Source organism: Topomyia yanbarensis, chromosome 3, assembly GCF_030247195.1.
Source record: "Topomyia yanbarensis strain Yona2022 chromosome 3, ASM3024719v1, whole genome shotgun sequence".
NCBI classification, from domain to species: Eukaryota; Metazoa; Arthropoda; class Insecta; order Diptera; family Culicidae; genus Topomyia; species Topomyia yanbarensis.
Window position 1 is genome coordinate 151283352 of NC_080672.1, and position 14611 is coordinate 151297962.

Sequence of the window (14611 nt, forward strand, 5' to 3'; positions counted from 1 at the left end):
CGTTATCAACTCAAACAAACTTTTCGCGCAAGAATATGAGACAAAATATTTTTAGTCCCAAAGGTGTGTTAAACCTTCCCCAGAACCAGAAGTCTGAGACCAAAATGACATCATTAAATTTCAAAACAAGCTGAACATTCCAATTTCCTGAGAACTAGGGTAAAGTGGCACCATATTATTTCCTTTTATTATTTCACTATTTACTCGGCCTATAATCGATGGAATGCGTATAAATTGGCATCAACAGCTTTGCTCATATTTGTGCGCAACAAATACTGGAATCGAGTGTCGCTATTATCGTCCTACCATTTGACCCAATGCGTTGAACAAAGATAGCAGACGCTGCTCTAACCAAAAGCTTCAAATGGGTAGTGATAATAAAAACGTGGCAAAAATAGGTTCATTACCCTAATTAAGGCCCATCAAAAGTGTAGAAACACCGGATAATCTTAAAAGACGCCGTCAAGAAAAAAAAAACGAAAACGAAAAGATGAAAACGCAATGAATGATCCCGTGATACATGTAAGAAATGTCTCATCTCATTGCTAGGTGTATTAAGTCGGTTTAAAAGTTTAGAACTCACAATTTAAACATTCATACCAAAAGTTACACTCTATGGTCCATGCAAAAAATATTTTTCATGATCGGTGATTTAGTGGAAATTTTGGAGCCCACTTGGCGTGGTTTAAATCCTACTCAATTATAGCTATGTTAGTTAAGAAAATCTATAAACTTTGAAGTTTGCATCCAGTCTAATTGTGATAGTTGCTCAATTGCCGATAATAAAACTTGTGCATTTGTTTGATGGAACGTACTTCCGCGTAACTACGCAACTATGCTCATGCGTAGTCAAAATTGTTCTATGCTCAATCAAAAACTTCCGAGATAAACACGCTAACACACTGGCGCATGTGTTCGCGATGTGTTTATTATTTAGGCACGATTATTTGAGGGCGAATCAAAAAGGTCCGACACATTAATAACAAATTTCAGTCACACGTGTTAGTCCATCAATGCCTCTAGTCGTACCTTGCATGTAGGCGGAATAGTTTAGTAATAATGATTTGTTGGAACCACTTGAAATAAAAATTTATTCTGGAAAATGTGTGCTATCGTATAGTTATAGTAATTCTTCTAATCCACAGGTATAATGGGACGAATGTTCATGCGATTTCTGGTCACCGCATCTCTAATGTCCGTATTGGCCGTGAATTCGAAGGAAACCAAGGATGAATCGTGTCATTTTTACAAAAAAAAACCTTGTGCTCCGAATGTGATAAAATTTTATCTCTACTCAAGTGATTTTCCGGAAACTCCTGCAATTGTGTTAGATAATTACAATCCCATAGTTCCACGTCACATAGATTTGACATACAAAACCAAACTGCTTATTCCTGGCTACGCTGAAAATATTTATTTGAATGAAACAAGATTAATTCGTGAAGGTACGTTTCCCCAAACCGTAGTGTATTACAGTTAAACGTCAACAATCGAGCAAACATTTCAGAATATTTGAAACAACATCGCGTGAACGTTCTAACTATAGATTGGCTTAGACTTTCTGAACTTCCGTGTTACCCATCGGCCGTTTTCAATGTTCGACAAGCGGGAAAATGTACAGCAAACTTCCTCGAGAGACTTCAAGGCAATAATCCAAAGTTCAGCTTCGAAGATCTCCATGTCATCGGTTTAAGCCTGGGTGCCCACATGCCAAGTTTTACCAGCGACATGCTGCAAGCACAAATTGGGGTTAAACTCAAGCGTATAACAGGTTTGAAACATAAGCGACCCAGAATATTGAAAATTAAAATGAGATTGTGATTATAATTTTCAGGTCTTGATCCTGCCCTTCCAATGTTTAGAACAGCAACGCGGCGATGGAAGTTAGATCCTTCTGATGCCAATTTTGTCGATGTGATACACACAAACGGTGGATTATTTGGGAAACTCGAACCTTGTGGTCATGTTGATTTTTACGTCAATGGCGGACGAACACAGCCTGCATGCAAACATGTTTCACGTGAGTTTTGAAAGTGTCATTTACACATACAATTTATTTAACCATGTATGATTTTCACAATATACGCAATATGAATCCAATTTGGTCCACAACAATTGCACACTTGATAATTTCAAGTAATAATATTTTATTAATCATTTTGTTCAGGTCCTTACCGTTCATTAAACTTATCTAGCTTTATAAAAATTACAGTTCCAGTGCTTTGTAGCCACCTGATGGCCCTCGCGTACTACACCGAATCTATCTCCACTAATGTCGGCTTCTGGACAACACAATGTGACAGTTATTTTGAGTACATTTTCACATCTTGTCGCTTCAACGTGGCCTCCCCGAGGGGCCGCAAAAATAGAACACAAATATTAATGGGCGAGTACTGTCCGACGAGGTAAGTAGAATTGTTTTGTGTTAAATTTTTCTTTCCAGCCAATATTAGAAAGCTATCTTTTCACTCCAAGGTTATTTTACACGACCATAAAAAAGCATAAGATCGCCTCAACAGTTATTGCAAAATCCACACTATATATTGCAGCAACCCGAAATGATCAGCATCACCTACCAAGGGTCAATTATGACGCAATATCACGAGATTCTGATTTTTCATACAAAAGAAATGTATAAGATTAGCTCAAACTTTGAAAACTTTTTCCGCGTCCCGGAAAGCAGAGTAATCGACTCAGCTCGACAAATTGGGACAATATTTGTGTGTATGTGTGTGTGTTTGTGTGTGTGTGTGTCTGGGTGTGTGTGTGTCTGGGTGTGTGTGTGTCTATATGTACACTAATGTCATGTAATTATCTCAGCAATGACTGAACCGATCTTAACGAAGGCCTATTAGACGCCTTCATTTTTGTTTTTGCACCTACTGTTTGCTTTCCGAGATATGAGTGTTTTTGTCAAAACACGACATGTTTTCGGCAAACAACTTTCGTACAAAGCAATTCGTGCTAATGGGCATTAGAAAACCTTTGGAAATGCATTTCTAACAAACTAGAGATTGTCAAAATCCGTTCACATACCGCGGAGATATTGAACATTTTATATTTTACTTTCCCACTTACCAACTTTCAATAGCGAACAATGCAACCGTTACATAAGAATTGTTATATTGGTTTACTGGTGTTTTAGAAACAAAATTAACCCGTTTTTGAATATAGTGGTATGAAAACACCTCTACACGATTCAAACAATTTGATTTCAAAGTTCAATACAAGGATAAATTGCCAAGCTTTTTCAAAGATTAAGTGTTTAATCTTTACATCATTATGCATTGCGATCAACCATGAATTTGATGTTTATCCACGTAAATGCGTATCGTACTCACCTCCAATGCTGGTTTTCCCTCCTGACGATCACTACACTACGAATAACGTACACGTGTTTTCACTCACTCCTTGCATTCACACGTAAAAAACCTAACTACCAAAGACTTCGAAAAGTAAAGAGACTATTTTGTTCCTATTGGGAAGGGTGTCCAGTGGACACTGCCAACAATACGGAGATTTGCGTTAAAACATTTGCTTTGTTCCTAAAATCTAATTCAATAACAAAACCGACCTAAGAATAATGATATAACTTACTTCTATTTGAGCGCAACGAAAAGCCGAATCGAATGGCTCAATTATCGCACTACCATTTGAACATATGAACAAAAATGGTAGATACTGCTCTAACTAACAGCTTCAAGTTAGTCGGGTTATGATAGAAACAAGGTAATATTAGGATCATCACAATAGGTATTATGTGTGTTCTAATTTTTCACTAGAAGTTTTAGATTCCAAAAGAGAGCGTACCGGTGTAGTGTAGTGCACTAATGTTGCTTTTTCGAGAAGAAGTGTCAATGGAACATACCCATTTTTTTGCATTTCTGTTCGAAAGTGCAAAGAAATGCAAAACCAGTGCAGTCCACTATATGGGTTCACCTCGATCGAAAAGCCCATGAAAAAGTTTCATGTTATTTGAATACACAAATCATCATATAGTCCTAGTAGTGAGGTAATAACTCTACCAGGAGGATTTTATGATCTGAGTATTCATATATTAGTGGCGTAGCGTGAATTGGATTGAAAAAAAAACTTGCAAACCCCTAGTCAAGCATGATGTCCCGCAATAAAAGGAACTAATTTTAAGCTGATGAGAACTAAAGAAATCGAAACATTTTCATTAGCCTCAATCCGGTGCTAGTTTAGTCCGTTAACTAAGTTAATGTCGGACTCTGATAAGACGAAGTCGAAACGCAAATTCCATAACTAATTTAGTTATAGGTTATGTGCTCTTCACGCGCAAAGGATGTTTTAAACAATTTTCTCCTTAATGGAGAAAAAATAGTTTTCACCAAATTTGTTTTCCACTAAGGAGAAATTTAGCATAGTGCATCCCATAGTTGTCTAATTACGTCAATATAACATAAAATTATTGCCTGAATTATTATGAGTTCTTTTTTGGAGAGATGTTTCAAAATATAGATTAGGGAAAAAAAAATCGAGTGGAAAGCTTAGTTATCTCTATGTTATCATTGTTGTCTATAAAACATAAACTTACTCACCGAAAATTTGCAAACATTTCAACATATGCTGAAAATGATTTTTTTTAAATTGCGTAAATTGAAGGCAAAAACTCAACATGATTAATAACAAATCATGTTTAGATTTTGCCTCAACTAGATAGAAGATGATGAAAAATGACGTTTGCATTACTATCAGGTTAGAATTGGTTTTTAAGAGCATTTCATTGTTATTGTATTATGAATTATGTGAATAGCCTGCTAAGCAGGAATGACCTATGTGTACGCACACCGTGTACGTACATGAGGTTCGGTTGTGCAGGCGAACATGTGCATGTGTTTTGGTACGAAACAGCGTGTTTGAATTCGTACATGAATTGTGGGTTTAATATGAGCATAAAACCAGAGCGAACATTGTGTACGATGTTCATTTGGGAAGACTGAATATAAGTATTTCATTATTCTTAGACCGTTTTTGTTTTTTAGTTAGTTTATTATGAACAAAGCAAATGTTTTAACTCTAATCTGTACGTATCCCAACGATTATAGACACCCTTCTTAATAGAACCAAAATAGTCTCTTCACTTTTCGAACGACTTTGTGAGTTCTTTGTTTACCACTTTTATTACCCGTATATCACTTGAGCACACGAGGTACGCAAGCGCCGTTTTTGTACGTGTGAAAACGTGTACGTTATTCTTAGTACAGTGATCGTTAGGAGGTAAAATCAGCGTTGGAGGTAAGTAGGAAATGTATGTACGTGGTTTTCGGAATAATGTAATTAATTGAAAATTTTGTTGCTACAAACTTTCAAAATGATGGTACATAACTTAGGTTATGGCTGTTTCAAAATCGGTTAAACAACCATGAATTTTGACATTGAAATTGTCTTACTGCACTATCTGGGAGATGAGTGTCATTCTAAAATCAAGCGGTATCACGTTTTTACGTCACCATTTTGAACACTAATATCGCTGTTATTCATGAACGGATCCTTCTACTACCAAACAATTTGGGATTATGCAATAATAATTCCCAAACGGGTTAATTGAATTAGCCAGGTAAACATTAAGGGAATAAGACCTAGCTTATATTAGATTTTTGTGTTTCGAATTTATCTCGTAATAACTAGCGCGATCTGGGTGTCTAGTTAGACGATGTATCTAAACTAGTATTCAAATTAGCACTAGTTAGACACAAAAAACCCAAACAATTCAAACGGCACATGGGAATACCTACCACGAGTGATAGACCGAGAAGTAAATACAGAAGCTCTGGTTTGCTGGAGAGAAAGCGCAAACGAACTCTTCTGTTTTTACTAGGGAACCAAACGCATTACGCAATATTACCAATTCCCAAAAGGGTTATTTGGGTTAACTAATTTGCGCATAAAGGGCACAAGACCCAACTTAAATTAAGTTTGATTTTTTTGTTTCGAGCTCGTCTCGTCAGGAGTCAAGCGTATCTAAACTCGTAACCAAATTAGCACTAGCTACCAGGTGGTCATCGAAACGTAAGAAACTACCACTGCATAACTAGTTTATTCGCCGCATCTACAGTTGTGAGCAATTTCGTCTTTTCACGTACAAGAAGCTACATTTCCAGCGATTAACGCGGATTTATACCCGGACGATCTGTAAACACAAATCTTCTAGATTTTACGAACCTGCATTTCGCGGATGGAAAAAATGTACAAATAGATGTCGATTACTGAATACTGTTAAGAAAAATGTAACGGCTTGGTGCATCAAGGAAGTTTATTGACTGGCTAAGTTCTTACTTGTGTGGCAGAGTCCTGCGTAAACCAACTTGCATCCGATACCAAGCAGCAAACCAGTATCATTGAAAAACTGCACAAACAGCAGTGGTCCCATGTTATTATCTTAGGGAACTCCAGATTTGTTCGTAAACTGAGAGAAAACTTAAGAACCTAGCTGCACAGTGTATACTACTATTTTTTCTTGATTTTGATATACTTTTCTATATAAAAATCCAGTTAATAAATTTTCTATTGCGATTAGAGCTATGTTCACCTGTTAAAACATGTTAAGATATGTCTAAGGAACAACATTTGATGATATGTGGGCATGTAGGGCCTATTGAATCAGAGTGTAAGTGACCTTACTACGGAAACATAACAAAAACACGATTTTTGATTGGAGACACCTCTAAATCATGTCCAAATTAAGCCATTTTTGGTGAAACTTCTTAAATTCACATGTAGAACAAAAATCTGAGCTGACCCATGTATATTTCAAAACTTTTTCAAAATTTGGAGAGGTCTACTGCACACTAACAGCTAGGTTCTTACGTTTTCTCTCAGTTTACGAACAAATCTGGAGTTCCCCAAAAGATAACAGCATGGGACCACTGCTGTTTGTGCAGTTTTTCAATGATACTGGTTTGCTGTTTGGAATTGGATGCAAGTTGGTTTACGCAGGTGATTTGAAGGTGTACATTGTAGTTTATCGATGACTGCGACCGTCTTCAAGGGCTCTTGGATATATTCGTTGGTTGGTGCCGACAAAACTGGCACATAGTCAACATTTCGAAATGTTAGGTTACCACCTTCCACCGCATAGCTAATGCGATATTTTACGACTACAAAATCGACCGACAAATGCTTGGTAGAGTTGATCGGACTAAAAATTTCTTAAAAGGGAACCTTACATTTGAGTATCATAGGAAACTTTGCGATCAAACCCAATTGTATTAACTAATGAAGACTGGATGGAGAAAAGGGAAATATTTGTAAACCCATTCAATATATTCGAAACAGAACGTATTGAATGGGAATCAGGAGGTCCTCAAGTTCCTTCACGATCTATTATTTTTACACCGATGGCTCAAATTGTGAAATAGAGTTGGAGCTGGAGTCACGGGACCCGAGATAAACATCTTAATAACAATGGGAGCCGGGCCAACCGTATTTAAAGCTGAAATTGAGGCAATTATAGAATGTGTAGCCACTTGCCTAAAAAGGAATTACAGACATACACCAATTTGTATCTTCTTAGATATTCAAGCAGCTCTTAATGCACTTAAATCCTTTACATGTACATCCAAACTGGTTTGGGATTGCATACAATCACTTCAACAACTTGTCATGCAAAACAAAGTGAATCTGTTCTAGGTGCCTTGGAACAGTGGAGTTGAAGGAAATGAGAAAGCGGATCAACTCGCAAGATTAGGTTCTTTGAAGCAATTTATTGGACCAGAACCATTCTGTAGTATATCTTTCTATTCTCTGAAAGAAGAACTAAAAAATTGGCAGAGAAATATGGTGGAATCCAACTGGAAAAACAACCCCAGCTGAACAGAGTAAACGATTCATAACACCCGATAATAATGTAGCTCAAAAATTTCTCAGCTTATTAAAGTCATGGGTGCGTTTCGACTTCGTAGCATCAGAAACCGACACTAAATATAGCATAGTTCTCAGCTTATCTAAGAAGGATTTCAGTACTTATACTGGGTTAATTACTGAACACTGTGGTAGAAATCATCATATGAAGATAATTGGGAGGCTTAAATATGGCACTTGTCGTTTTTGCAATAGTGATAGAGAATCTTCAAAACATTTATTGTGAAGTTGTCCTGCACTATTTACAAAAAGGAACAAATTCTTCGGATTGGGACTAACTGGTCCATCGAGATTCTGGTCAATCTCTCCAAAAAAGGTAGTCGATTTCATACGATATACCTGATTGGAAAAATGCTAAAAATCCAGTAACAGCGGTTACTCGAACAAATAGTAGCTAGCTGAACTGGTGCTGGACTTTCGAACCTCGTAACGATACCTACGGGTTACTGTCCTACTCCAACCGAGATTTGACCGAACGACATATGAGCTCAACGAACCGATAACAGCATGCATTCAAACTTTCTCCGCAGTCGAACAATTATTAAGTTTTGGTTACCCGTCACATAATTTTGCACAGAAAGTGTCGCAGTGCTCAATTTTATAGTTTTATATCTTGACAGTTATTCATTAAGACATTCATTGAGACTCTTTCCTGGCAGATAGATTATCTAACTTGCATAAAAATAAAATAAATCATTATATTCACCTTCTTTATTTTATTCTTATTTTCAGTTCATTCATTCATTCCATTCTGTGCATTGAATACATTGAGTGCATTCAGTGCATACAGTTCATTCAGTGCATACAGTGAATTCAGTGCATTCAGTGCATTTCGTGCATTCAATGCATTCCGTGCATTCAGTACAATCTGGACATTCAGTGTATTCCGTGCATTCAGTCATTCATTGCATTCGGCTCATTCATTGCATTCAGCTCATTCATTGCATTCATCTCATTCATTGCACTCATCTCATATATTACATTCATCTCCTTTATTGAGTTTATCTCATTCATTGCATTCATCTCATTTATTGCATTCATCTCATTTATTGCATGCATCTCATTTATTTCAATCATCTCATTTATTACATTCATCTTATTCATTGCATTTATCTCATTCATTGCATTCATCTTATTCGTGCATTCATCTCATTCATCTAATTCATTTTAATATTATAAGGGACCATCCATAAATGACGTTGAATTATATGGGGGAGTTTTGTGTTTTGTAATTATATGTGGGGTAGGGGGTCATGTCATGTTACGTAGCTTTTTTAAAGGGGAATAACTAACATCGTTTTTCATTTTTTTTTCAATTTGCGTTGACAAGGAGGGGGAAAGTACCCGTCGAGCTACGTAATTACCAGGGGATCATTTAGAGGTTCATCACTCAAAAAATCCTACGTCATTTATGGATGGTCCCTAATGCATTTTATTATTTCAACGCATTTTTTTTTCATTAAGAAGAGCTTATTCATTATATTTATTTTATTCATTATATTCTTTTTATTCACTTTATTCTTGTTTTCTGTTCACACATTTTAGTTAGTTTCTTCAATTGATGAATTTTATTTATTCTGTTTAGTAATTTTTTTATAAATTTCATCCAATTTTTCAATCTGAATCAATTTAATTTATTTTATTAAGTATATAACTTTTTAAGCTCTTCTAATTTATCATTTATTGAGCTGAACTATCTTAGTTTATTTATTTTATTAATTTGATTTAAATTTGTCATTTGACTCATTTATTCAATTTGATAACTTGTTTTTCATTTTTTGCGTTATTAACTTTTCTAATTTTAGTCGTTTTATTGATTTATTATACAGTAATTTGGAGAGAAATCTGGCACATTTCTAAAAATCAATCCTGCATCAAAGTAAACCATAATTTTTTGGCTGAGTTCACAGTAAAAGTGACGTTTCATAGCTGATACTCGAAAAATATTTCACCGAAAATCAGTTAACAAATCTCACTTTACTGATATATCAGTTTCTAAATTTGCTGATTACACGGCTGATGAGAAATTGCCGAGCCGAATTTAGTGTGTAGGATTTCCTTAAAAGCACTTTTTGACAGTTTCTCCGCACAATGAAATTTTATCACTTAGGTTTATTCATAAAGGTTTCATTTCGAGAAAAAACAATAATTCGTTGAAATTTTCGATTTTGTAACAAAATTGACATCACTACAAATTCATGAGTTCACAAAAGTTAGTACATGAAACCTTAAAGAATAAACCTAAGTAACCAACACTTAGATACAGTTAGATAGCCCGTTTGAATATATAGATAAATAGGCTAATGAACCTATATGTCACGGTGTTAGGTCCGTTAGTTTGTATAGGGGAACCCGGGGCTATTCGGACCTACCTAAGCAAAACTTTTTAGGTAGACAGATGTGAAAAAAATATCGGTCAAAGGTCTTAATTGTAAGTTTGAAACCTCAGCTACATTTTGGTTCTATAAAAGTTCATTTGCACCACTCCATGGCAGGCACAAATCCCCGACTACATATGGGGAACGTGCCATGGCAGCGCTAGGTGACTATTTGCAAAACTACGTTTTTCCATCCTTTTACAATGTAGGGATAATTTGGATCTCCCTACGGGGCAATTCAGACCGTAATTTTTTTATTTCATTACAATTGTGTTGCACAAACTTAATCTGGTTAGTCACAACTGTCGATTGGCGCATCAAGTATTTGCTTTTCTGCGGTGTGTGCAATCGTCTGCGTAACCGCAAACAGCTGAACGGTGTTTTATGGAATAGGGGATCCGAATAGCCCGTACACGCATTTCGCACAAAAGTAGGGAATGTCTTGAAAATATCTATGTTTTCAACCAAGCAAAAATCATTCCGTACAGTAAGAGCCTCAAGCTTTCCAAAATACTAACCTTTAATTTTTTCACTTTCATTTGGTCGGTGTTAAGTCAGACCGAATTAAGTCGCAAAATCATAAAAAATTAGATATTTCTTCAGCTATATTTGACTTTTACTAGATTTGAAATATGTTATAGTAAGCAAATGTTATGTCAAAAATTATTTTCAAATTATGGCGTTAAAGATGCTGCGATTCAAGCTTTGAACCCTTTTTTCTTAAAATCAATACAATGTCACTTAGTCCGGTCTGATTTAACACCGACCATTTGTTGTTTCAATCGAGGTTTCAGCATTATAGTGAGTTATGTTTTGAGGAATTAGATTCATCTGTCAAAATTAATGTTTTAGAATGTCACTTTCATGAATATGTACTGTAATCAGAAAGTTTTACGATTTTCGAAGAAATCGAGGCGGTCCGAATTAACCCCACAGTCTTAATAACCCCGAGTCCCCCTGTATACCATATTAAAAACCTATATCTGACACAAATGTTCATTTAATGATATTCTGACGTAAAAAAAACATTTTCGCTACGCATCTTCCGCCATCATGAACGGCCTTTCGCCCGCAACTTTGTTGCGGCGTCTTTCCCAATTGTAGGGGAGAGATTCCGCACGACGGCATTTTCCTCTGAAATTATGAATGACCATGTCCATGAATAGAATGCCTTCAAAAAGATGCCAACTATTCAAAACAATTTAAAAAAAACTAAATTTCAATGTCAAATCATAAGGATTATTCTCGCCAAACACGGCATCTTTTCTGAAATTACCCTAATATATTCAGTTGTTTTGAGGTGTTATGCGTACAGGACTAAAACTGTATTGAGCACACCTCTAGTTGAGTGCATACTTCGCATGAGTTCTGTAAACTAATGAATAATCCAACGGTGATATGTGCAATAAATTTCTAATCTCGCTGCAAGGTGAATTGAGTCGGTTTTTATAGGACGAAAAACTTTGTTACCTTCTACACTGGAACCAGGTGGTGATAGAATTTAGAAGCACCGTGTCATAACGTCATAACATTATGAAGCATCAGACTGAGTTATAGCATCCGAAAACGGAAGTACGTCATAATGCTCCGGATATTTTGACGCAGATTCATGTTTAGATCTTGTGACGCACACCTTGTGCGGCATAATGTCCCGGACATCAAGACGCACATTTGATTTCGGATCTTATGTCGCAGCAGATATCTTATCACTGCAACGCACTTATAGTTTCGGATATTGTGACGCATACGAGCTGCGTCATAATGTCCCAGGTCATATCGTACCAAAATCATGTGCGTCATCCGGGACATTGTGACGCACGAAAGTTCGTCATGAGGTCCAAAAATAAATGTAGGTCTGCAATGCAAGTCTGCAATCATTCAAGTGCCACAACGTCCGAAATCCGGACTGTGACATAATATCTGGTATTATATGACGCTAATGATATTGGGATGTTATGAAGCAGACGCACTGCGACAAAAACTTCAGTATTCAATGACGCGCTCATAGTTTCAGACATTATGATGCATAAGAACTGCGTCATAGTGTCGCCGGTCATACGGCATTGGGACATTATGATGCTATTGTTATGGGTCATAATATCCAAAATCTATAAGTGCGTAACAGTGTCCACAAAATCGATTGCGACATAAGATCCGAAAACGAATGTGTGTTTCGACGTCCGAGACATTGCGACGCACAAGGAATGCGTAATAAGATCCGAAAACAAATGTGCGTCACAAAGTCCGGGACCTTATAACGCACATCCTCTTTCGAATATTATGAGGCAGCCTGGTTGCCTTCTTTGGGACCTTATGACTTGGGACGCTATGACGCAGTACCTGTGCGTCAAAATATCCGAATCAATGAGCCATCCCAGACTTTATGGCGCAATTCTTCTGCATCATAACATCCTAGTAACAGTGTACGTCACAAGATCCCGGACATTATGACGCAGGACTACTTTCGGGCATTGTGACACTAGGTTGATTGAGGATTTCAACACGAACATTTATTTTAAGACCTTATGACGCATCCTTGTGCTTCACAATGTCCCAGATTTTATGACGAATATCATTTTAGGACAATATGATCTAGGACATTATGACGCAGTTCTTATGCATCACAATATCCGAAACTATAGGTGTGTCACAGTGTCCAGGATATCGACTGCGGCATAAGTTCCGAAATCGAATGTATGTCATAACGTCCGGGACATTATGGCACACATACGTTCCCGGACGTTTTGACGCAAAACCTTCGGACGTTATGACCTCGGATGTTATGACATGGTGCCAGTCCGATCATTGGATAAATCAAGTTTTCCAAATCTTTTTTCGTATGTACATTAGCGGTACGAGGAGGAAGAATTCCGACTAAAATGAAAACGGTCAAAAGATATTAAACAATTGTCTGCAGACATGAACTTTATAAACCGTGAGGGAGACGAAATAAAACGAGTCAGGAATACGCCACGTAATGACACGACCAAGCTGTCCAGCTTTCTAACCTCGTTTGTCCTTAGATCATCTTTACTGAATATATAGTAGTTGTAGATACTAAGGATCTCGATATATAGCATTAATTTACTCTTTTTAAGAGATGATAAGTCGCTTGGAAGATGTAATAATGGGTTATTTTTTCTGTTCATCCAACAGTGCCAGAGGAATTTATTTTGTTCAGACAAAAACCACCATACCATATGCTCTAGGTCTTCATGAAAGGATAAACAATATTATATTATAGGTAAAACATAATATACACACAGGTATAGGTAGACTTTTAAGCCACGCCATGGAAATCTGCACTTTACTAAGTATTAGTATGCTTTAGTTATAGTTTTAGGAAGTGCGCTGACTACTCGAGTGGTGAATTGGAGGATAGAGAATGGCGACAGGAACAATCTTCAAAGAAAATCAGTGACATCGTAAGATTGACGAAACACGCTTTAAGCAAGGCCAGCTGAAGTGATGCTCAGAAGATTCAGATGGGGCCGACATAAATGGTGGCTAATGAACAAACACACTGGGATTCTTCAATAGAGCTTTCCTGTGTAACATACTGTAAAGTTCCACTCTTTTAAATATGTATATATGTATATTTATTTTATTTAACTATATTTTTCCCGTTTACATCACAATGCTGATTGTAGTTATTGGGTGTTCAACCACAAATGATGACTTTCCTGTCCTATTTCATGAAGGTAAAATTTTTGATTATTATTTTTGCAATAGGGAGAAAATCATACCGAGTTTGAATCATATTATAATTATGTGGTGTTTAAGAAGCGCTTTATTCTTTCAAATGTTTTCAGCAAGTGGAAAGTGCCTTTCTCTAAAAAAGGCAATAGAAAAGATCTATAAATCTACCTAATACCTTCAAAGAGGGTTTTATACACTTCGAGCCTTCAAGACTGAAGGTTAGCATGTAGGGAGTGCTAGTGGGTTCAGCAAGAGATGTTCTATGATAATTTGTTATGGAGCCATAGCAATTCTTTTGTTTTTAGGGGGGGGGGGTCAAGCTTTTTTGATTAAAATTAACGTATATATAAACTTTTGTGTACCAACGACATGCAATTAGCAAGGGATTGGAAGACATAGTTTTTTTTTTATTATAATAGCTATAGCACCCAAGGAAGAGCGAGACGGTTCTGACTTCTGCGGTTGAAGAAAAAGGGTTAAATCGTTTGGAAACTCTAAGATTGCTCAAATGACCTTGTTCCACGCATTTCTAAACTTCCTTCCTTCGTCTCGCTTGTTACAACATGAAAAGAACACATTGACTAACTCTTAGTCGTTAGTGAAAAGAAAAAAAAGAATCATTTCCAGAAGACCCACTCCTTCATCGGCGG

General features: G+C 36.6%; 1 protein-coding gene across 1 annotated transcript; it reads left to right on the forward strand.

Moving 5' to 3' along the window:
* Window positions 1–1011: 1011 nt before the first annotated feature.
* On the forward strand, window positions 1012–13827 carry LOC131693522 (pancreatic lipase-related protein 2-like). The gene is made up of 7 exons (XM_058981427.1): window positions 1012–1036; window positions 1146–1445; window positions 1508–1771; window positions 1835–2020; window positions 2213–2405; window positions 13419–13534; window positions 13594–13827. The coding sequence occupies exons 2-6, from the start codon at window positions 1151–1153 to the stop codon at window positions 13504–13506; spliced, it is 1026 nt and encodes a 341-aa protein (XP_058837410.1). The 5' UTR covers window positions 1012–1036; window positions 1146–1150; the 3' UTR covers window positions 13507–13534; window positions 13594–13827.
* Window positions 13828–14611: the final 784 nt, after the last annotated feature.

Excerpts from the sequence above, each read along its gene's own strand:
- LOC131693522 (XM_058981427.1), top strand. The coding sequence starts at position 1,151 with ATGGGACGAATGTTCATGCGATTTCTGGTCACCGCATCTCTAATGTCC. Across the intron at positions 2,021-2,212 it reads TGCATGCAAACATGTTTCAC|TTCCAGTGCTTTGTAGCCAC; the intron begins GTGAGTTTTGAA and ends TAAAAATTACAG. Across the intron at positions 2,406-13,418 it reads GGCGAGTACTGTCCGACGAG|TGCCAGAGGAATTTATTTTG; the intron begins GTAAGTAGAATT and ends TTCATCCAACAG.